Source organism: Solanum verrucosum, unplaced genomic scaffold (assembly GCF_900185275.1).
Source record: "Solanum verrucosum unplaced genomic scaffold, falcon-dt-bn FXZP01000128.1, whole genome shotgun sequence".
Classification (NCBI taxonomy): Eukaryota; Viridiplantae; Streptophyta; class Magnoliopsida; order Solanales; family Solanaceae; genus Solanum; species Solanum verrucosum.
In genome coordinates, this window is record NW_026020327.1 from 2,486,293 (window position 1) to 2,509,718 (window position 23,426).

The 23,426-nt window shown below is 31.2% G+C and overlaps 2 protein-coding genes and 1 pseudogene across 2 annotated transcripts in view; all 3 read left to right on the plus strand.

The window, feature by feature from the left end:
* The window catches only part of LOC125835857 (exocyst complex component EXO70A1-like), a 100,124-nt gene that overhangs the window by 19,666 nt on the left and 57,032 nt on the right, over positions 1–23,426 (plus strand). The gene's annotated exons all lie outside the window — the stretch shown is intronic.
* Positions 2,528–4,386, plus strand: LOC125835746 (putative disease resistance RPP13-like protein 3). The gene is made up of 3 exons (XM_049514844.1): positions 2,528–2,711; positions 3,450–3,517; positions 3,708–4,386. Exons 1-3 carry the CDS (start codon positions 2,538–2,540, stop codon positions 4,384–4,386), a joined length of 921 nt encoding a protein of 306 aa, XP_049370801.1. The 5' UTR covers positions 2,528–2,537.
* On the plus strand, positions 4,536–6,986 carry LOC125835747 (putative late blight resistance protein homolog R1B-16; annotated as a pseudogene).

The window sequence follows — 23,426 nt, forward strand, 5'->3', positions numbered from 1 at the left end:
AAAACAAAACCTTTCAACTTTTTTACTTTGTCTTTTGAATCTCCCGATAATTATAATGTATGTGTTCAAAATATTATAATAAATTTTTACCCACAAGCACTTTAAACTAATTAGTTAATTATAAATATTTAAAATTAAGGTATAAAATGTTTTATTATTTATATTTTGAAAATCAGGAGATTTATGAACATAACTATTATTTTTATACAAAATTTAATTTTCTCTTCATACATAACTTATCCACCATTAATTTTAATGCTATATGTTTCACAAAAAAAAAAGAGTAAACATTTTATCACATTCATTCTTAAAGATGAAAGTTAATCTATATGTAAAATTATACTCCCTCCGTCCCATTTTATATGGCAACATTTGACTGGGTACGGAATTTAAGAAATAAATAAAGACTTTGAAATGTTTACCGAATTGCCCCTTCAAAAATAGTCATATTAAAAAGTAGACGCACTTTTCTCTCTCCTCATAGATGTATTGGAGTACTATCTTTAAGATTAAGTAGGACCAATAAGGGTAAAAAAGGAATTGTACCTTTAAATACTTACCATATAAGGAAATGTGACATTTTTTTTGGGGCTGACCAAAAAGGAAATGGTACCACATAAAATGGGACGGGGGGAGTAAGTACAAAGAACAAAAAAAAAAGAAAAGAAAAGAAAAGATACACATGAGCAAGACAATTAGGCTCTTCTTTTTTTTTTGGCTTTTGTCTCTATAATGAAAAATGAATATTTGAGATACAAAATAAAAATATGAAATTAAAGCAAGTTGCTAACAAAACAACAATTCAACTATATGAAGAGAGATAGAAAAGTCTTATTATAATTATAATTACTACAAATAAGTATAAAACTAACAAATCAAGCTCCGATGCTTTAATAGTTGAATTCTTGTCTAATCATATAAGGGAATCTCACAAATTTCACCAAAAATTGTGACATTATTTCACCTGTTTAGAGCTCCTACACACCAGAATTGTCGCAGTAGTAAATAAAAGTTTTTCTTGGAAAAGTTAAATTTGTAGGACAAAAAAATTACGAAAATATGAAAAGTCACATGGAAAATTGAAAAGTCAAATACTATAAAAATAAATATAATGATTCTTTCATTATCTTTATAATAAATAACTAACAATTCAAATAATAATTAAAATGTTATTATTTAATACTTAATTAATTAGAATATTTAATTTTGCCAAGGGGTAAAATAAATATAATAATTCTTTCATTGTCTTTATAATAAATAACTAACAATTCAAATAATAATCAAAATATTATGATTTAATATTAGGTTAATTAGAATGTTCAATTCAGCCTAAGGGTAAAATGAATCTAACTTTTCATCTTTGGAGTTTCCGAAAAATTACGGAAGCATGAAAAGTCACATGGAAAATTGAAAGGTCAAATACTATTAAAATAAATATAATGATTCTTTCATTGTCTTTATAATAAATAACTAACAATTTAAATAATAATTAAAATATTATCATTTAATATTTAATTAATTAGATGTTTAATTTAGCCTAGGGGTAAAATGGTAATATTACTTGTCATTTTTGGGTCTTCCTACTTTTAGACTTTAGTAATATATATGATATATGATAAGTATTTCCACATTTGTTTGTACATGCAAACTAGTTATCGTTGCAGGGCTCAATAGCATTAATTTTACATCTAGAATTTATTTAGGGAAAATGCATAAGTACCCCCCCCAGCCTATACCCGAAATCCCAGAGACACATCTAACCTTTACTAAGGTCCTATTACCCCCTCGAACTTATTTTATATGTAATATTCTACCCCTTTTTGGCCTACGTGGCACAATCTTGTGGGCCCAGCGCATGTTGACATTTTTTTCAAGGATAGTGCCACGTAAGCCGAAAAGGGGTAGACTATTATAGATAAATTAAGTTCAGGGGGGTAATAGGACCTTAGTAAAGGTTAGGTGTGTCTCTGGGATTTCGGGCATAGGCTGGGGGGGTACTTATGCATTTTCCCTATTTATTTAAGTCATAGGTATAATTTACACTTGATTATAGAATGTAATATAATATTCATCAATAACAACAAAATAACAGGAAAAATAATTAATCATGCCCAAATTTTCTATATTTTAAGGCCCTAATTTATTTTATTTTATTTAAATTTATGAAGTTGGAGTTGTGTTTGACTATAAAAATTTGAATTGCAATTTTATAACAAAATCAATAATCTACAAGTTAAAGGAAATGAACGTTGCATTTAGAATTGAGGCCATAACTATGAAATGAGGTCAATTTAAAGCACAAAGTTATATATTAGGCCCTTTAATCAATTTGATTGTGTTGACCTACCGATTAGAAAATAAATGATAAAGGGTGAGCATCCTATGTCTTTTTCCCCCATTTAGAAAAAGGTGGAAATAAAAAAAGTAAATCATTTGGACAAAACCTCTTAGCCTAATAATAACAAAGCAGAGACATTAAACTTGTAAGGTTCTATCTTTATTCCAGCAAACTGCAATAATGTTTTTTGTTAAGAGAAATGGCTTATGCTGCTATTTCTTCACTTCTGTATACATTGGAACAACTCTTCAAACATAACCAATCTTTCGTTTGTCGAAGTTCTACACAACAACATGTCGAATCTCTCCATCAAAATCTTTCTGCTCTGCAAGATTTCCTTGACGATACTACAAAGGATATTGAAACTCTTAAGGTATGTAATTCACTAGTATAGTTATCTAAATCTTACTGATCTTATATATTTTTTGTCACATCTCAAAATACCCCCTAGACGTGACTGACACCCGCTAACACCACCTGTTGGGCGTAGAACACCAACTAAAACAGCCCCCACTTGCCTCAATCTATGCAAAATATTAATTAACGATATCAATAATGCTAGTCGGGTCAAGTCTAAATATCCCAAACGTTAAGCTTAGGGCCAAACCTTAATATCTTACACTTCAAGCCATGAATTAAAAGTAAAATATTCCAGTCAAGCTGTCTAAATTTAATTAATGAATCATCTATCCAATAATTATACACTTCATTCCCTAAATGATGGTCAATCTATTAATTAATACTTTGGATGAAATCTGAAATTTTTTTGGCAGCAACTAATTTATGGTAGCGGTGATATGAATAGCTAATTCAGTAACTAACTCCAAATCCGTAGCATGCTAATTGTCCTAATTGCCAAAACATTACTTTCAGACATTGGTACAGAAATTCAGGTAATTCTGTCTATAACCTTCTGCTGCAGGAATTGAGAAAATATAACCCTACTTTCTATTCTTTAGGCAAAACATACGCCCAAGAGATTAGGATTGGCCTACACCTTTTTAATTCTCATTATTAAGGGTTAAAATTACTAATTAACCCATCATTAAAAAAAGGGTTATTACATTTTTTAAAATACTAAGTAATTAATTTATCGAGTTTCAATTTCAAGGTGGTAGAAAAGAGGATCAGAAATGTAGTATACAAAGCAGAAGATAGAGTTGATTCAAGTCTAAGAAAGTTTCAATTTTCCGATGCTTGAGCAACTAAGGTCTGAAATCTATGTTCAATCTCTCTATCAAAATCTTTCTGTTCTACAAGTTTTCCTTGACGATACAACAAAGGAAACCAAAGATATTGAAACTCATAATTTTATAGAAAAGAGGATCAGAGATGTAATATACAAAACAGAAGATAAAGTTGATTCAAGTCTAAGAAACAACATTCTAGCAGATTGCGGAGAGAAGAGAGAAGTGGCTGCTAAATTCTTCGAGGAAGAGTTGCTAAAAGTGGAAAAAGATGTTGATTCTCTCAGGAAAGAGATGATGGTTGTTGAGTTTAACAAGCATGGAAGCAAATCTGCAGAATTAGCAACAACTCCATACTCACCAGAAAAAAGTATAATTGAGGAAAATACTGTTGTTGAGAAGGAGGATGACTTCAACACCATACTTGATCGCCTCACTTCCCAAATAGACGAGTTGACCGTCATACGAATGTTTGGTATGGACGGTATAGGTAAGACAACTCTTGCCAAAAAAGTTTATGATGATTCATATATTTGCTCTCGCTTTGATAAACATGCATGGGTCACTATCTCCGAAGAATACAATCAGAGACAAATGCTTCTTGAAGTTTCCTCTTCAATTACCCGAAGCAATCAAGAAATGAGCGATGATCAATTAATGGAGATTGTGTATAGAGGTATGAAGGGTAGGAGATTTCTAATTGTCATAGATGATATTTGGAGTACTGAGGCATGGGACCAAATGCAAAGAATATTTCCAAATGATGACAATAAAATCCGAATTCTATTAACCAGACGGCTCAAGTATGTTACTGATTATGTCAGCTTTCCTATTTTCCACCTCATAGTAAGTCTTTTCTAAGTCCAGATGATAGTTGAAATCTATTCACCGAAAAATTATTCAAAAAAGATCCGTGTCCTCCTTTACTTGTAGAAATAGGGAAGCATATTGTACAACATTGTCAAGGATTACCTCTCTCGATTGTTGTCGTTGCTGGACTTCTTCGAAAAATGGACCCTACACATGATAATTGGAAGGAGGTTGAGGAAAATCTGAACTCATTCTTTGGTATGGTGTCAGAACGGTGCCAATCAATTCTTTTTCTGAGCTACAATTTGCCCCAATATTTGAAGGCTTGTTTTCTCTATGTTGGAGGTTTTCCAAAAGACAGAGAGATTAATGTTTCCAAGTTGATTAGGCTATGGATTTCTGAGCAATTCGTAAAGGCAAGAAACAATAAAAGATTAGAAGTGGTAGCAGAGGAGTATGTAGAAGAGTTAATTGATAGAAGTCTAATTTTGATTGGTCAACAAAGGGCTAATGGAAGGATGAGAAGTTGCAAAATTCACAATCTTCTTCGCCAAATGTGCCTAAGTGAAGCTCATACTGAAAATGTTTTGCATGTCATGAATGGGGATGCTCTCAAAGCCATAGATGATTAACGTCGAGTGATCCTTGTGTCTAATGTTGAAGAGAAGCATGATTATCGTCTGCGACATAGTAGTGGTATAATACGTACCGTTATTTCAATGGATATAGCTTTTCCGAAAGGGATGTGTTTACAGTTGAAGTTGCTTAAGGTATTGGATGTATTATCAATTGAATACGATTTCTCTAGTGTAATACCTGAGCTTGTACATTTGAGATATGTTGCTGTAAGAATTAAGGAAGCTGTTTCACTAGCCAAGTTGAGAAATCTACAGACCATAATTCTTCGAAGAGTAATCATTTTCAAATCAAGGAAGAAATCACCAAAGTTGATTCTCCCACTAGATATTTGGACAATGTCAGAGATAAGACAGGTGGATATTGGATTACCACTATATATATCTAATCCTCTTGTTGGAGAACAACCTCTATTTCTCAACAACTTGTAAACGCTTTATCTCCGTCACACCCCTTTTGTTGCGGAAATCATAAGAAGAAGTCCTAATCTAAAAAAGCTAAAGATTTTAGATGATTCTGAGCATCATGATTGGCCTGCTATTCTTGATTCTCTCAGTCTTTTACAGGATATGGAGACACTACACATAGAAACAGAAAAAAACATTGACCTGATGATTATCTCAGGAGCTATTTTTCTTCCTAATCTCAACAAGTTGACATTACCACGTACTCATAAACCATGGGAAGTTGTGAATTTGCTGACTAATTTACCCAATCTTGAGGTGCTCAAAGGGTATTGTGCATTTGCTGGAACAGATTGGAAAATAGATGAAGATGTTGTGTTTCATAAATTAAAATATCTACAACTGTATGGGCCCTATGATCTGGAAATGTGGGAAGCAGCAGCTGGTAGTGATAATTTTCCGATGCTTCAGAAACTATTACTGCATTGGTTTATTCAACTGGAGGAGATTCCGGAGAGTATTGGAGATATAATGTCCCATCGTCTTTTTATATATTTAGTAGAAATAAGTGAAAAATATCTGAAATATATTCGAACTTTGACCGAAATTGTTGTTACGATATCAAACTTTACGGAGGACCTTTTACCCCTGCACTATTTAATAGTGTATTTTAAAGGTATATGTGTGCCCACGTGGACATCATAAATATTGCATAATTATAAATAGTAACGTGTCCACATGGACACATATATACCTTTAAAATAAAACCTTTAAGCCCTCTGACCCCTGACCGAACTTACGTGGCATTTGTTTTGTTGAGTCAATAATAGAGCGTGGTATCACACTTGTGAAAGCGAGTGGAAACATTAATTTACTTGAAAAATTAAATAAATAAATAAATAAAAGAAAAAAGAAAAACACAAAAGTGCCCAACCCTCTCGTTTATTCCGCTACATCTCCTCCCTATTTCTTCCATTTAGAGCTGTCAAAATGGGTTGGGCCAACCCAACCCAACCCAACCTAACCCTAACGGGCTAGAGAGTTAAATGGGTTGGGATGGGCCGACCCTTTTAATTAAAGGGCCTATAAAATAGCAATCCAACCCAGCCCTAAGCGGGCCACGGGTTAGCCCTTCAACCAAAAAATGGACAACATTTTCCCCTTAGAAAGAATACGAACGTTGATGAATTACACATACTTCAGTGAATATTTACAAAACAAATACATAATAGCCAAGATACAACATTCATAAGTTTCATTCGAGCAAAAAACATTACATGATCACTATTTTCATAAACAAGACAATAAAGGAGAAGTGAAAAATTAGGCATAAAAACAAAAGTAAAAGAGGTCAAAGATTCATAGTTATAATGGAGTAATGGACTTGGGCTAATAAGAAAATTTAGTGTGCTAATGACTCTAAAATGTAAAAGATATGTAAAAAATATAGTCTTGATTTTATATTGATATTTTAAAAAAAATTTATTGATAAAATCTTAACAAATAAAACACTACTTAAAATATATATAATAAATATTTTTAAAATTCACAGCCCGCGGGCTAACCTCTGAGGCTTGCGGGTTGGGCCTACGAGGCCAGCGGGCCAAATGAGGCTGGTCTAAAAAGCCTCGTTCTTAAATGGGCTGAAAAAATTGAACCCAACCCCATTTAATTCAAGGATTGGGTTGGACCGACCTAGCGGGTCAAGCCCATTTTGATGGCTCTACTTCCATTGAACCTCAGTCGTCAATGACTACTGTTTTTTTTCCTAGCGAATTGCATAAACAAAACTAAACAACAAACCTTAATTGATTGCTCACAAGTAAGCCAAAGGTCCTATTGTCTAATTTCGCTAATAGCTGCTACAAAAATAGAAGCTAACAATTGGAGGATTTGGCACAAATTTGGTCACTTCATTTTTTTCTTCCTTGAAGCAAACGTGACGATTCACACAATGAATAAACTTTCAACATTCAAGCCTTGTCTGATTTGTTATAAGCGCTTTAGTCTTCTTCTTCACATAGAAAAAATCAATTTCAACAGCCGAAACAAGCCTCACGAATAGAGCACCAGCCCTCCTCTTGTCACTCATTAGCTTATTTGTTAGAGACAAAGATGTTCTACGAAGAACATCGTTAGCTAAGGAAGAAGAACCATAGCAAACCCTAAAAATGGAATCAATTCCTGTTGATTGTGGTTGAGGATTGGGGAAGTGCATGAAATTAAAGAGAGAAATATCAATTTTTAAATATTTTTTTAATAGAAACTTATTTTTTTTGCCTTTTATTTAATTTTGGTTAATAATAAAAAATATAAATTAGGATAATTATGACATGGCATTATTATATGTGACATGGATATGACATGTCATTTATGTAAAGGAGAGTGAGCTACACACATAGGTGGAAGGTTTAAAAGTATCATTGTAATTGAGTTTAAAGGTTCAGTTGACAAATGATTAAGTAGAAGTGTTCAGAATACAAACACATACAAGAACAAGGGTCCATCAGATCATTTCGCCTTTAACATATGACATTTCAAGAAAAGAAAAAACTGTACTATTACACGAGAGATCGTCGTGATGAACCTCTCAACTTTACCTGCAATACAATTTCTACTAAACAAAACAAGGTGTTTTTCTTCTCACAATCTCTCACTTGGAGTTATTATTTCTACTAAATATATAAAATGACGACTAAACATTCCATACATAAATTATGAATAAAATCAATGTTAAAAAATAGGCAAAATTTTGAAGGAGGACCAAAAGTGCACCAATATTACAAATATGAGGGACTATTAATGCTCCATGTGAAAACTTAAGGATGACTTTGAATCTTAACCCAACAAAAGGACTATTTTGGGTCTTTTCTCCTCTATTTCATACAGTTCCAAATAGAATTTGTAAATTATTTAATAAAGTAGCTAAATTAAATATCCTATCCAATTTATCATGATTGCCATATTTTCTATTTGAAATGTAGTACTTCCTCTGCCCTAATTTTATATGATTCATTTACCTTTTAGATGGTCTAAGAAAAAATAACACATTTTTATATTTATCGATAATTTAATTTTAATTTTATCCTTAATGAAATGATTTACAGTCACATAAACATCTACTCCTCCATTCCTATTTAGTTGTCACCGTTTTAGGTTTCACACCCCTTAAGAAACTAAGTAAGTTTGTCATTGTAACCTTATTTTGTGTTCTCTTGAAGTTAAGTTTTCAAAAAATGAACATAAATTAATTTACTTTGAGTAACTAATTTGACCAATAAAAATAAATTAATCACTTAGTTTTTCTATGTTGGATACTTTCAAGGTTAATAACAAAGGGTAAAATAGAAAGAATGATATTATTTATGCATTGATTTTGTGAAATGACAAATATTAAAGACCATCTATTTTTAGTAAGGACGACATATAAATAGGAACAGAAAGTGTATCACTTATGTTAGACCATAAATTTCAAAAGTCTTTTTTCTTAAATTTTGTGTTTAATCAAATTTTGTGGACACTTGTGATTAATCTACTTGATACGTGTGAATGACCTACTTGATATGTGTGATTGATGTACTTGAAGCTTATTGATTGTTGAACTATGACTATTGGTCTGTGAGTGTTAAGCCTTGTGAACTGTGCATTGTAAAATTATTAGGTTGGGCTGATTTCTATTTAGGTTGTAGTTTGAAGAGATTTGATTTCACTGATTTCCATATAGGTTGTAGTTTGAAGAGGTTTGGTTGGGATGAAAGAGAAAGTCAAGAAGGGGGGGAGGGTGGATTGAAAAATCCTTTAATCGACTTCTTGCATTGGATAGTCGACCCACATGCAGATTAGTACGACAGTAAAAGGTAAGAGTACAAGTGAAAAGTAAAAGACTCAGAGAGTTTTATGCTGGTTCGGAACACCAGTGTGGTACATACTTCCAATCCCCGTGCGTTTCCAGCATCACATAGTTGACTGATGCTAAGCAAATTGTGTTTGAGTCTGTCAACAAGACATAATTCTGATAGATCACACGATGAGCTGAGAGTGATTGATCCAACTCCTATTACTTCTCCTTTTGCATTATCTCTAAATCGCACATACCCTCAATTAAAATCTTTTAGAGTTTTAAAGTTTTCTTTCTTTCCGCACATATGTATGGAGCATCCACTGTTTATTACCCACATTTCCTTTTTGTAGGTTTTCTTGGTTTGCTACTGCAAAACAATTAAAATAATTTCTTTTAGGTACCCAAGTATTCTTGGGTCCTTAATGGTTAGGATTCACAATTTTTGGTCTCCAAATCCAATTTCGGGAAGAATAATTCTTACAGTTAAAAAGATTTGTGATGAATGTCACCACAAATAAAACAAGTAATTTTAAAAAACAGTTTTGCAGAATAAAACAAGGAGTTGTGAGAAACATTAAGAGTAAAATCTGTTAGATCTAACAAAACTATGACCGAGAGATTTCTTGATGCTATTTAACTGCACTTTTACTTCACCAAGTTCCTCTAATAGTAAGTCAACTTCAATCTGACTTGCTTCTCAAAAAATCTGTTAGTCCTTCTTTTCTTGAGCAATTTTGTTATATTCATCAGTAACTTTATGTAATTCGTCAGTGACCATATCCAAAGAGTTCTGAAAGTCATTACAATTTGAGTAATTAAAGGGTCGTACCTCACTTGATTCCCCTAGTACCATGAAGCATATGTTAGTGGTTTCATCATGTTCGTCTTCAGACGTTTCTCCTTGACTCTGGGCTCCGAGACTTTTTGGGTTTGCATTCCTTCGGTTGTTTCTTCTTTTTCGTTCTGGACAATTTTGCTTGATTTACCTTGGTTTTCCACAGTAGTAGCATCTATCGTCATTTCTTTGGTATTCGTTGTTCTTGAAATCTTGTTGAGGCCTTTGCCTCCTCTGTCTCAACATTGTTCTAACTCCTTGATTTATGAGGGTCATTCTCTCACTTTGTGTTTTATCTATCTCGTCTTCAACTTCAGCAGTTCCAACAATGAAAGCTACCGTTTTTCTTTTATCGTCTTTACGGTATCTGTTAATATGATTTTTTCCATAAGTCATAAGATTTCCTCTAAGTTCATCGTAAGCCATTTTCTCAAGATCTCCATCTTCAAGGATAAAAACTTAGGTTTCCCATGCTTTTGGGAGACTTCTAATGAGTTTCCTAACTTGTAATCCTTTTGAATATATCATTCCCAGAGATTTGAGCTCGCAGACAATTTTGCTGAATCTTGAGAATATGTTCTCAACGTTTTCATCTTCTGCCATTTTAAACGATATATATATTTATTTACCAGTGAGCTGATTCAAGTTTCCTTAACTTTGTTGGTTCTTTCATAATTAACTTCGAGTTTATCCCACATTTCTTTCACAGTTTCGCATGTTGAGATCTTGTCATATTTCACTCCGCTAATTGCACACTATAATAAACTTATTGCTTACTTTAGATTACATCATGTTGTTCCTTTGTAATGTCAAAGGATTCTGGATCTAAGGGCTTGTCAGCAGCGTCATTTCCAGTGAGTCCAGGGATTGGCGTTTGCCATTGATAATTATCCACTGTTGGAGATCATTTGAGGAGACGAAGATTCTAAATCTGTCTTTCCAGTAAGAGTAATATTGACCATTAAAATAAGGAGGTCGATTTGAAGAGTGTCCGTCTTGAAGGAGAGTACCATGGATTTGGTAGTTTTCCATAGATCTTTATTCACGTGTGGTTAAACACTTTTCTTTTGTGAGACCTGCTCTGATACCAATTGAAAGTCAAGAAGGGGGGGGGGGGGGTAAATTAAAAAAAAATCATTTTTGTCGACTTCCTGGATTGGATAGTCGACTCACATGCATATTAGTACGATAGTAAAAGGTAAGAGTAAAAACAAAAAGCAAAAGACTCAAAGAGTTTTATACTGGTTCGGAACACCGGTGCAGTGCATACTTCCAGTCCCCTTTTTCAAGGGTTTCCTTAAGAGCTTAATGAGAACTTCGGCAGTACAAACTATGTTGACTAAGAAACCTGTCTGATGTGCAAATAAGATTTTCTATACCTTGACACCATTTCTACTTGTATAACCTACAATCAAATCTTTCTCTCTCTTTTCTTTTTTAATTGTATTCCCACGAGAATACAAAGCTTTATGAAAGACAACATATTAAAATAGTACAAGTTCAAGTGAAGTGTGTACTTCACAACTAAGGCAATGAGAGGTTTATATAGATTTGAGGACTGCTCTTTTAAGGAAAACCCAATGGTGCTTTAAACCAAGGATCTTGATTGAATCCTTGATGTCGGTTGATTTGTTGATTCATGTCCATATCAAATATGTGTATGAGCAAATCTTCAATCTCTTGATGACTTTTTTGTAATCTTGAATCTTGGCTAATCCGTTGAATGATTTCATCTATCTTTGATTTATCCTAGTCAAATGTTAGGATTGTGGTTGTCTTGAATTGATTATGTATCCCTAGATTGATAATCTTCCTTCCTTGCATTACTTCAGTGATTACAAATTATTCCTTTCCTTTTTGATAATGATTGGGTTTTGTATGCTTGACTTCTTTCCTTTTTGAATTCTTGGCCTGCAATTTATCACATATTTGTTAAGTGTTTCATTATCAAAATCAATCGATCCTATGAGGCTAACAGAAAGGGGTACTCGCAGAGGTGGAGCTAGGTGGGGGTTTTGTGGGTTCGGAAGAACCCACTAGCATTTCCGTAAATTATGTATTTGTATTAGAAAATTAAATAATATTAACTTTTCACACTAGTGTTGCAATATTTTTCTCTTCTGTCTTAAAATTTAGATCCCTCAAACTCATCATCATGGCTTCGCCTCTGGGTACTCGTATTATAGCTAGTTTTGCTTTGTTTAATAGGTTACTTGTTGAGTACTGCATGTGTTGTTTGATACTCACTCCTTTCTTCTACGCTTGTGTAGGTTTCGAGCTCAGATCCGTGTGATTGATCTTCTTCTAGTTGCATCTGAGGATATGTTGAGTAGTTGTTGCTTGTTGTCCCGGCGGACCCTCTTGTTTCTTACTTTATGTTTTGTTCTATTTGAGAAACAAATACATTGAGACATGTACTCATCTTTCAATTCTGTATTTACATTAGTGACTTGTATACTTGACAATTAGGTTTTGGTATTTATTAGAATAACTAAGTTTTCCGCTCTTATATTATTCTTGTTTTACTTTTCATATTTCTTTTGTGTTGTTCGATTTGAGGCTGAATTATCTTGGTGGTATAGACGAGTGACATCACGTTTATTTTTGGATCGTGACCATAAGTTTCTCCTTTAATTGGGAGAATAGTGTGGAACTAGCTCAAACTACCATGTATTGCATTCTGCTTCTCTTGATTGTTCATGGTATCACAAGTAAATATGTCAAAAAGGTAAACAAATGTACTGATCTAGAAGTGAGATATAAGAATAGCGAGTCTAGGTCAGAACTATGTTGTTGGACTATTTACTTTTTTGAACAAAGAGTTTTGTACGATAAATTTGTGTATTGTTACTTCTACTATTTATTGTATTTTTAGGAACAAGATTTAAGAATACGTGTAGCAGGGATAAAGTAGTTCTTTCACACTCTCTTTAATCAAGACATATACATAAATATGCCCTTTAACTTAGTCTCAGTTCACATTTATGCTCTTCAACTTTGGTTGTGCACAAGTAGATATAAAGTTGAATAAATAGATATACACATCTTACGTGGCATCCTACAAGTCAATTTGTGTCCTATGTATATTATGTCACATATGATTCATGTACCGACATGTTCAACTTTATACAAGTTAAAGTGTTTACTTTTTCTCAACCAAAACTACAGGGCATCAATATGAAATGAGGCAAAATTAAAGGACACAATTATGTATTATGCCTTCAATCAATTTGATTGTGTTGACCTACCAATTGGAAAACAAATAATAAAAGGTGAGTGTTGGAATGTATGCGTTCACTATACGTCAACGGACCAGGTCCCTTGACTCAGCAAGAACATTAACTGAAATATATGCAAAAAGTAAACAGCTGGAAGTAAAATCTGCACAAGGATTTTATGTGGAAACCCCCTTGCTCAAGGGCGGTGGAAACCACGACCTGTCCTCATAGACTTTTCAATCCAAACTCTATTTCACTCAAACGAAGCAACGATTCAGATTACAACTTCTTGCAACCTAGGAATTTACCTCTAAATCCCTTCCCCTTCAATGTTGCGACCCTACTATAAAGAAAGCAACTAAGCAGATACAACACTACCCACTAAGCTACCTACCTCTAGATAACTTAGACTTCAACTAAGCAGATACAACATTGCCCACTAAATCAGCTAACTCCTAGATGATTTAGAATTCGAGTAAGCAGATACAACATTGCCCACTAAATCACCTACCACTAGATGACTTAGAATTTAACTAAGAGGTAATAATGTTGCCCATTAAATCAGTTGACCTTAACCGACTTAGACTTTTGGTAGAACAAAACAAAGATCTAATTCATTTATAACACAAGAATAAATTTACAATGTAAGCACATAAGACACAAAGCTCAAGATACAACAAAGACTCTTCAACACTCTATCAGGTCCCTTTGTTGAGTTGAACAATGTTTTTCCTTAAATATGGGCTTTTTTCAAGCTTATGAATTTTTAGAGAAAATCCAAGTTTTTGTTTGCCAAATCTTGGGTTTGTGTTTGGAGAAGAGACTATTATCAAAGTGGACACAAACCCTTAGGGCAAGGTCATAGGTTGAGAGCTTGTTGTTCTTAAGGCAGTGCACCAACCACATCAGAGTTGGCAACCTTTTGAAAGCTGTCTTTTGGTCCTTTTCACGTACGCACACTTTCTGGGACAAGGTCCCTTGCTGCGTTCTTTGATGCTTGAGTTCTTGAAAAAGACTTGCTAGCTCTCTGTCTTCTTGAATGAATAATGTTATTTGTTTATTGTTGTATATATCAGTTACCAACAAGGGTTTTGACCACTTAAACAAACAACTTCGTCCCCCCTTCCTAGTGGTGAAGTACGTTGCACATCTCACCAACCAACCTGACAAGACAACTGTAAAGATGGCTTTACAGCTGTGCACCACTTTGAATCTGGACGGAAGTACTCTGCCAAAGATCAGGTCCCTGCATTTGTGAGGATCATCAAAACACTAGAATATAACATTTTCCCTTTTTTTTAATGAAGACACACAAATACTCCTCATGCTGAGTTTATTCATTCAATTCCCTTTTCATCAGTCCCAATACCAGAAGACCTTTTCTTAGATCTGGTCCCTTGTTAGATTCCTAAGTTTGTTAAATCATCAAAACTTAACATCAGCTCCAAAGTAACATGTTCCCTTTTTTTTTTTTATGATAATAGACATATTCACCTTCTTCCGCCTTTCACCAGTTCCCCCTATCAACATGCCTCTTCAGATAACTGAATTGGTTCCCTTTTTGCATCATTTTCGAAGTTTGTCAAATCATCAAAACTTCACATCAAAAACAAAATTGCATTTTCCCCCTTGTTGATGATGACAAACTTTGTCAATTTCTTCCCCCTATCGGCATGACCGTGTCCTTTTCAAGTAGCACTTCTTCCCCATATCGGCATGACCATGTCCTCTTCAAGTAGCACTTTTTCCCCTATCGGCATGACCATGTTATCATTGAGCTCATACCCTAACAATTTTTCCTCTTTTGACATCATAAAAAAAGGGTTAAAGAAGTAAACCAAATTGCCAGAAATATAGTTCAAGCAAATTCATGGCCACTAGGGCAATACTGAGCATGAGTAAAAATGCATAAATTAATGAGACAAGTCATTAGAAACAAGACATTTTTCATTCAGAAATAAAAGATCAGTCATCAAAGCATTGCAGATATCATTATGAATGAGAACGAAGGCAATACCCACTAAGTTTCGATAGAAAAGATGAATGAAGACTTACATGGGAATATAAGGAGAGAGGATATGTATTAGGAAAAAGGGATTAAAAGAATAGGATTAGTAAAGTATATCCCTTAGCATGGTTTTTTCAGAAGCCTCTTTTAAAGTTCAGCATGCTTTGCTGTCCAAGCTTCATGTTGAACCTTCAGGGCTGCCAGTTTTTTTCAACTTGATCCCTCTGATTGTGCTGTTTCAGAAGTTGAGCCTTTAGGCGAACTATTTCAGTATCCCGATTAGCAATAACAATTGTCATAACTTCCAACAAAAGCCTGAGTTTCTCATGATAGAAAGATTGGTAAAATCAAACTTACTCAAGGCCTCCGAGATGAATAGGTCAATAACAAAGGAACCATTTCATTTTTTTTAAAGTTAGACACCCTCCTATTCAGAATACTTTGAGTGCTCAAAATATCAACCCTTTCCTTTTTGAACATCATCTTTTCACCTTGTTCTTTTTGCTTGCTGAACCTGGTCCCTCTTCACACTCAAAAATTTCTTTAACTCTTTAACAGAAAAATTCTCCAGTAGGAACAAAAGGTTTAAACATTTGAAGTGTTTTTGAGAAAGGAGAAAAGAGGGTTTTGAAATTTTCTGATTTTTGTAAGGGAATTTGAGTTTTGTGGGGATTGGGAAAAAATATGGAGTACAAGGGAAGTGGAAGAGTGTATCATGTGGAAGCAAGTGTCATCTTGGTATTCAAAAGATGGCACAATGATCAGATACCTGAATGACAAACATGTGGCAATTGCAACGGTTCTCATGCATAATTTAAAATGCAATGTTAAGAGTGCTAACCTTTGAGAACGGATCGGGTCCCTCTCGGTAGTTTGAATGTGATTGCCTAGATCTGTCCTGACCTCTGTTTTCCTTCAGCAAGTCTGCCAAGTATGTATACCTACAAAAGGTATAAGACTGAATTTGCTAAAACATACATAAATGAAAAACAAGGATACCTGCTCCCTTTGCATAGTCATGAGAAGGTTGATTGCTTCAGGCAGGATCCATTCAGCTCAGTTTCAGCATCCCCAACTTCAATTTGTTTATCCTGACCAGGTCCTTCGTCAGAGATTTTATGAAGATATCAGCGATTGGATTTTTGATCTTACAGAATTACAAGCTGATATTTCCTTTCTCAACATGATCCCTCAAAAAGTGATGTCTCACATCAATATGCTTAGTCCTTTAATGGTGGACTGAGTTCTTATACATAGTGAGAGCACATAAGAGAGGGATAGTCTGAGTAACCACTTTAAGAACTTCATGCTGCTGTTTGATCCATAGAAGTTGAGCACACCAGCTTGCATATACTACAAACCTTGCCTCAATTGTTGAAAGAGCAACTAAATCTTGCCTTTTATTCCCATGATGATATATGAGCCCAGAAAATTAGTCATTCCTGCTCTTTCTATCAGCTTGATACCTTGTAGAATTGGCATCACCATATTCCTTCAATCAACACAAAATCTCCTGATGGATAGAGTAGAACCAGGTCCCTGTCTTCATAAAATGTCTTGGGATTCTCTTAGAAGCCTTCAAAAGTGATTCTGTTGGACAAGCTTGGAATCTTGCATAAATCCTAACACTTAAATCATTTACATCTGGACCATATCTATCTATTAGCATCCAACATCGAGTTGGTCCCCATGAGAGTATCAATTGACTTGGCAACCATAATATGAAACTTCTTCAGTAGCTTCTCTGAGCTGGAACCAGGTCCCTATTCTTGAAAAATTGGTCCTTGGTTAGGACTTTGGTGAAGATATCGACCACTTTTCATAAAAATCGCAACTTTTCATAAAAGTCGCAACTCTTCGTTAAAGTCGCAACTTTTTATAAAATTCACAACTTTTCATAAATTTCACAACTTTTCATGAAAAGGGAAGGCTAGTTTTGAAAATAAATAAATTAAAAGAGAATTCTGGTTTGTGGTGGCGCCATGTAGGCGGGCCTAAGGTTCTCTTTTTTATATATATACTAGTAAAATTACCTGCGCTTTGCGCAGAATTTTCCTATCATGGAATTTATAAAATAACACTTAAAACCTATCTGTCGTTAAAACTAAAACACTATATTATCTTACATACAAGATTACGTAGTAACAAACATTAATAATGTAAAGGAAAATAAAAATTATTACATCTTATCATTTATCCTTAATAACATAAGCATAAATTAATGACTTTAAAACTACATACCATGATTTTTAACATAAGCAATGGTGTCAGCGAGCCACTTAACATAAGCAAAGTACACAAATATTTAAGGCATACTACATAAATATGCCCTTTAACTTGACTTCAAGTCACATTTATGCCCTTCAACTTTGGATGTGCACAAGTAGACGCTTAAACTTGTATAAAGTTGAACAAATAGACACACATGTCCTACATGGCATCCTACATGTCATTTTTTGTCCTACGTGGTGTCCTACATGTATTGTGCCATGTAGGACTCATGTGTTTACTTGTTCTACTTTATACAAGTTTAAGTATCTACTTGTGCATATCCAAAGTTGGGGGACATAAACATAAAATGAGGCCAAGTTAAAGGGCATATTTATGTATTATACCAATATTTAATTGTGAAGAAGAAAAAGAAGAATAGGTTCAGAATTTTCGTTGTTTTAAAATGAGAGGAAATTCCTTTATTTATAGACAAGAAAGGGTAGTGTAAACCAATGTTTATTGTGCCTTATCGAAATAGTTACAACTATTTGGAAAAGTTGCAACCCTTCGGAAAGGTCACAACATAAAAGTCACAACTTTTCATAAAAGTCGCAACTCTTCATTAAAGTCACAACTTTTCATTAAAGTCACAACTTTTCATAAAAGTCACAACTCTTCATTAAAGTCGCAACATTTCATGAAAGGGGAAGACTCGTTTTGTAAATAAATAAATTAAAAGGGAATTCTAGTTTGTGATGGGCCATGTAGACTGGCCTAAGGTATATATATATATATTACTTCGTGAATAAATATTGGGACCATGCGAAACATGGAGTTTTTTGCCACTAGTGTTTGTATATGTAAACTAGTTATCGATAGCACGACCCAAATAACATTAACTTTATTGATAATTTTATTTAAGTTGTAGGTATAATTTATACTTAATAATCTATCTATATATAATCGGAGAAGAAAAAGTGCCACGTGTCAGCACCACAAAAATAGTTTTTAAATTAATTAAAATTAATGATGTGTAGTTAGTTTGAATAATAATCTACTAATTTATTTTTAAAAATTATTTTAAATCAATTCTTACATTTAAATGAGATAAAATTTTAAAACAATTTTAAAATTTAACTTAATATAACTGTAAATTATAATTTTTAACTCTGTTTCTAAAATTAACCAAAAAGCAAAAAAAAAGTAACCGACCAAATTATCAGTTTTGTGGGTAGTTATCAATTTCTTTATATCAAATATTTAAAGTAACTATTTACCGGTACTCCTTCTTTATAATAATAAAAAGACAATGTAAATTGTTAAATAATAATAATATAATATTAATAATAATAATAATAATTTATCTATATCTATATATCTATATTTATATTTTTTTTGAATCTATATCTAAAACTAACCAAAAAGAAGAAAAAGTAACGAAATAAATAATTCCATGATCAATTTTTTTTATATTAAGTATTTGAAGTAACTTTTCATGGTTACTCCTTCTTTATAACAAAAATAAAATGTAAATTTTTAAATAATAATAATAATAATAATAATAATAATAATAATTATTATTATTATTATTATTATAAAATTAATAATATATATATCTATATATCAGGAAAAACAAAATATGCCAGAACCTTAAACTTAAAAATAAATCGTTAATTAAAAAAATTTATTCAAGATTAACGTAAGTCGTAAGAAAAAAAAAACCAATTTAAAAATTTATAAAGTTTTAACATTCAGTTATCAAAAAAATAAATTATGAATTATTAAATTAAAATAAAATAATCTAAAATAAAAATAAAAATAAAAATTGCAATCACTAAAAAAAATTGTGTTTTAACGTATTGGCTGGCTTTTTTTTTTTAAAAAAAAAACAAATTTGAAAGTTGGATTTGAGTTTATTCTTATTGGTTGAGATAAATTTAATTATTTAAAAATTTTATAACTGAAAGTTACTGAGTGGTAAAGTTAGTAACCGCAAACATTTATCTATCTATAAAATATTAAAAGCATAAACAAGTTTTTGGTTCATCCGGATAGATACTTTTTGTCAACCGCTTCAGTAAAAGAATTTCAAATTGAGACAACTACTAATGCCATTTTTATAGTAACTTCTTCAACAAAATTTCACTGGAAAAGCCAAAAAATAGTTTATCCTATTGCCAAAGTTTTTCACTATATACATCAATCTTAATAACACATTACAATTATACATGGAATTTGTTGAATTTTTAATAGTGGCTATAATGCTATGAAGAAGGAGATGCAAGAAAAGGGTTGTAAGAGGTTGGGAGTTTATGACCTTTATTCAGTAAATTAGATTTACATTTTGCATTTGAAACTCTTCTAATGGCAATTATGAGGGAACAAACATGGATGGTGATAATGAAATTCTGGATGATTCTGAATTCTACAAGCAATTATTGGATGTGTTCTTAATTTGAGGCAGTAGATCAGATAAGATTTTCAACCCCCTCCACCCTCTTCACATGAGTTTTGCCTGCATGCTATCTTCACATGACAGGAGTGCCAAATCTATTGTTTTCATTGCATGTATGCGGCATGCAAAAGTTTCTAAAGATTACAGTTATAGATGTGCTTTTCTCAGAATAGTATTAGAATGATTATAGCTTCTCTTTTTGGTTCAGAATGCACTTAAAATAAGTCCATTCAAAAAGTCACTTACTCGGTCCTTTTGTAAAGATGAACAAAAAAAACACATATATGAACATATTAAATGTCGAGATAAATATATCAATGTTATTTTTAATATGTATAAAGAAAAACATAAATGTAGGGATAATCATAAGCAAGACTTTTTATGAATTTAGAGATTAACTTTTGAATTTAGGTTATTGAGAATTTTAAAATTTGCTAATGAAATAACTTGATTACTGAATTTATGAAATATTTTAAACTATTTGAAATTTTGGTATAAATGATATATTAAAGTTTACTAATATTTTTTTTGACATAAAGCTATTGCTACTAATTATCATGTAATCTATGTGATAAGTTATACATCTTAATACGTAATTTATATATACTTTCTTTTCTTAGTGAAATAAAGGGATAATATTTTATTTTTCTGAATAGGAGATAAGGAGTATTTTTAAATTAAAATTACAAAAGCTCTATGTGGATTGTGACCGATATAACTTTTTTGGGCCTTTTTTTTTTTTTTTTTCTACTGTTAGTTTGTTTAAAATAGATAGGAGTTGTTATAGAGGTCTAAAAGTTACAATAGGTTCAGAAAATCATTTCATTTTGGCAATGAAAGAGAACAGTAACACAAAAAAATACAAATTTTTGAAAAATTCTAACAATAAAAAATATTTGCATTTAATTTTTTTCTAAAAAAAACATTTGAAAATTTGAATTCTTGGAGATAAGTATAACATTGGAAGATATCAATGAAGCTAAAGGCGATAACTCCAAAGTAATTTTACACTTTTCAACTGATTAATTTTGAATAGTAATTAAATTAGTATCAATTGAACAATTTTTCTTAGTATTTTATTAGAACAATTTTATTGGTTACATATGTTGAGCATTCTGATAGTTATTTAGTATGACTATTTATCAATTAAATATTAATTTTGGCTTATTTAATTGTTTGTTCTATTTTATATTTTATTGGCTGCATTTTACACATTGTGTTCGGTTTGTGACAAAAGTTCACATGATTACGTAAATAAGAAATTAATTAAAGGAATTGAAAGATACTAAATATCAAAATTCTACAATTACTTGAACTTTTTACATTTTTTTTAACTCAAATTTTAATAGTTGTTAACTACATGAGATTTGTGTATGCATTAAATATATATTGATTAATAAATATAGTAAACTGTTAGTTTGTGTTAATTTTATAAAAAAATTTAATGATTTTAAGTTTGTCTGTTTGTTTTTGTAGGCTTTGTGTATGAATTCACTGGATTTTAATTTTAATTTTTTAGATATTGTTAAAGTTGTTATTACTACACATATTTAAAGTGTCGGATTTGTTTGATAATAATGATATCTTATAAAATTATTGATAAAGTTATAACTATACATATTTAAAATTTAACATTTGTTTGGTAACAATGATATCCAAGTGATTATAATTTTTTTGTTGTATGCTTAGCATTATGATAGGACTTTTCTTAGTTATATTTTGTTTTAATCTAACTATTAATTTTTTTTATATCTTTATTATTCTAACAAGATGATAATATGGATAAGCATATAGTCTATCTATTTATAATAGGAGAAGTGAAATAACCTATCTATATATGGTACCTATATATAATAAATCTAATTAAAAAAAAAAAAACTGTAAACACTAAAAGAAGATGCAGTTTTGAAAAAAAAATAATAATATAATAAACTACTTCTAAGGTCTCCCTTTTTTATTTTAAAAAAAAAGATAATTATCCAAATTAATATCCAAACATATAAGTTTTTGAAATTTGAATAATTAATTTAAAATTTAAATTTTAAAAGATAAGAAACTAATCTTACATTTCTTATCCCTAGAAAAAACTAATCGTATAACACAATATTTTATATCTATATATAATATGAGAAGTAAAAAGTGCCACATATCAGCACCACAAAATTTCTCCATTTTTTAGTTTTAAAAAGTAAAATCTAAAAATAATTAAATCTGTATTAGTTAGTAATTTTCAATTAAAATTTAAAATTAAAAATTAAAAAATCATCAATATATATACTAAACGAATTCTTTTTAAAATTGGAAAGTTACCATAGTTAGTAAAATCTTCCATATTCTTTTCATTTTTTTAAAAAGTAACTGATTTTATATATGGCTAATATTTATTTTTTTGGACTCATATTTTTATTCTAATTAGATTATTTATATTTATTTTTCTTCCATGTATTTATGAGTAAGTGGGGTAACGGGGGTAAGTATCGTCTATTTAGTTTTCTTTAACTTATTTTTTTTTCTTTTTTTTTATTACTGAATAATATATTTGTGAATAAGTGGGGGGTAATGGGGTCATACCGTGTATTTTACTTTTCTTTAACTTATTTTTTTTTCTTTTTTACTACTGAATATATGAAACTTTGAATATTTAGTATTAATTATATTTTATTTTAAAAAACATAAAATCAAATCAAACAAATTAACTTAAATTAAAACACGAGGAATATATGTTGTTTTTAAAAAAATTGAGGGCATGAATTATGTTGCACTTTGTTTTAAAGAACATATAGAAGTAACCACTATTGCCCACAAAAAATAGTATTTATCATTAATATATATATATATATATATATATATATATATATATATATATATATATATATATTGCGAGTGCGCACTAAAAATATCATGTATCAACACCATAATTTTTTCAATTTTCTGAATAATCAAAATTAATTATTTGTAATTATAAAATAACAGATTACAATTATAAAAGCAGATTTTAATTTTTTTAAATTTCCGTGAATGCAATTTTAAAAACTATCCATTTTAAATTTAAAGTAGTTTTAACCGCACTTTTTTACACTATACACAACAAAATGCTCCTTATTTACAACAACTAAAAATAAATATAAATTTTAATCTCCCTTTTCTCTCTATTTTATTAATATTAATATACTTCTCCAAAATCAAAATCAACATCAATTTTTCAATTTTTTGTATAACTAAAATTAATTATTTGTAATTATATTATATAAGTAAATAAATAAATTACAATTTAAAAAACAAAACCGTTATTTTGAGACTGTTTTAAAATTAACGTGGAAACAGTTTTAAAATTTATCTATTTATAGTTTAAAACATTTTAAAACAATTTTTCCTTATTTGTAGCAACTAAATACAAGTTCTTATTTCCTTTTTCACTCTATTTTTAAATTTTTAAATATTGTACTTATCCAAATCTATATCCTAAATAATTGAAGTTTTTGA

Coding starts and splice junctions, on each gene's coding strand:
- LOC125835746 (XM_049514844.1), top strand. CDS start 2,538: ATGGCTTATGCTGCTATTTCTTCACTTCTGTATACATTGGAACAACTC. Junction 2,712..3,449: donor AGGATATTGAAACTCTTAAG/GTATGTAATTCA, acceptor TTCAATTTCAAG/GTGGTAGAAAAGAGGATCAG. Junction 3,518..3,707: donor GTTGATTCAAGTCTAAGAAA/GTTTCAATTTTC, acceptor AGTTGATTCAAG/TCTAAGAAACAACATTCTAG.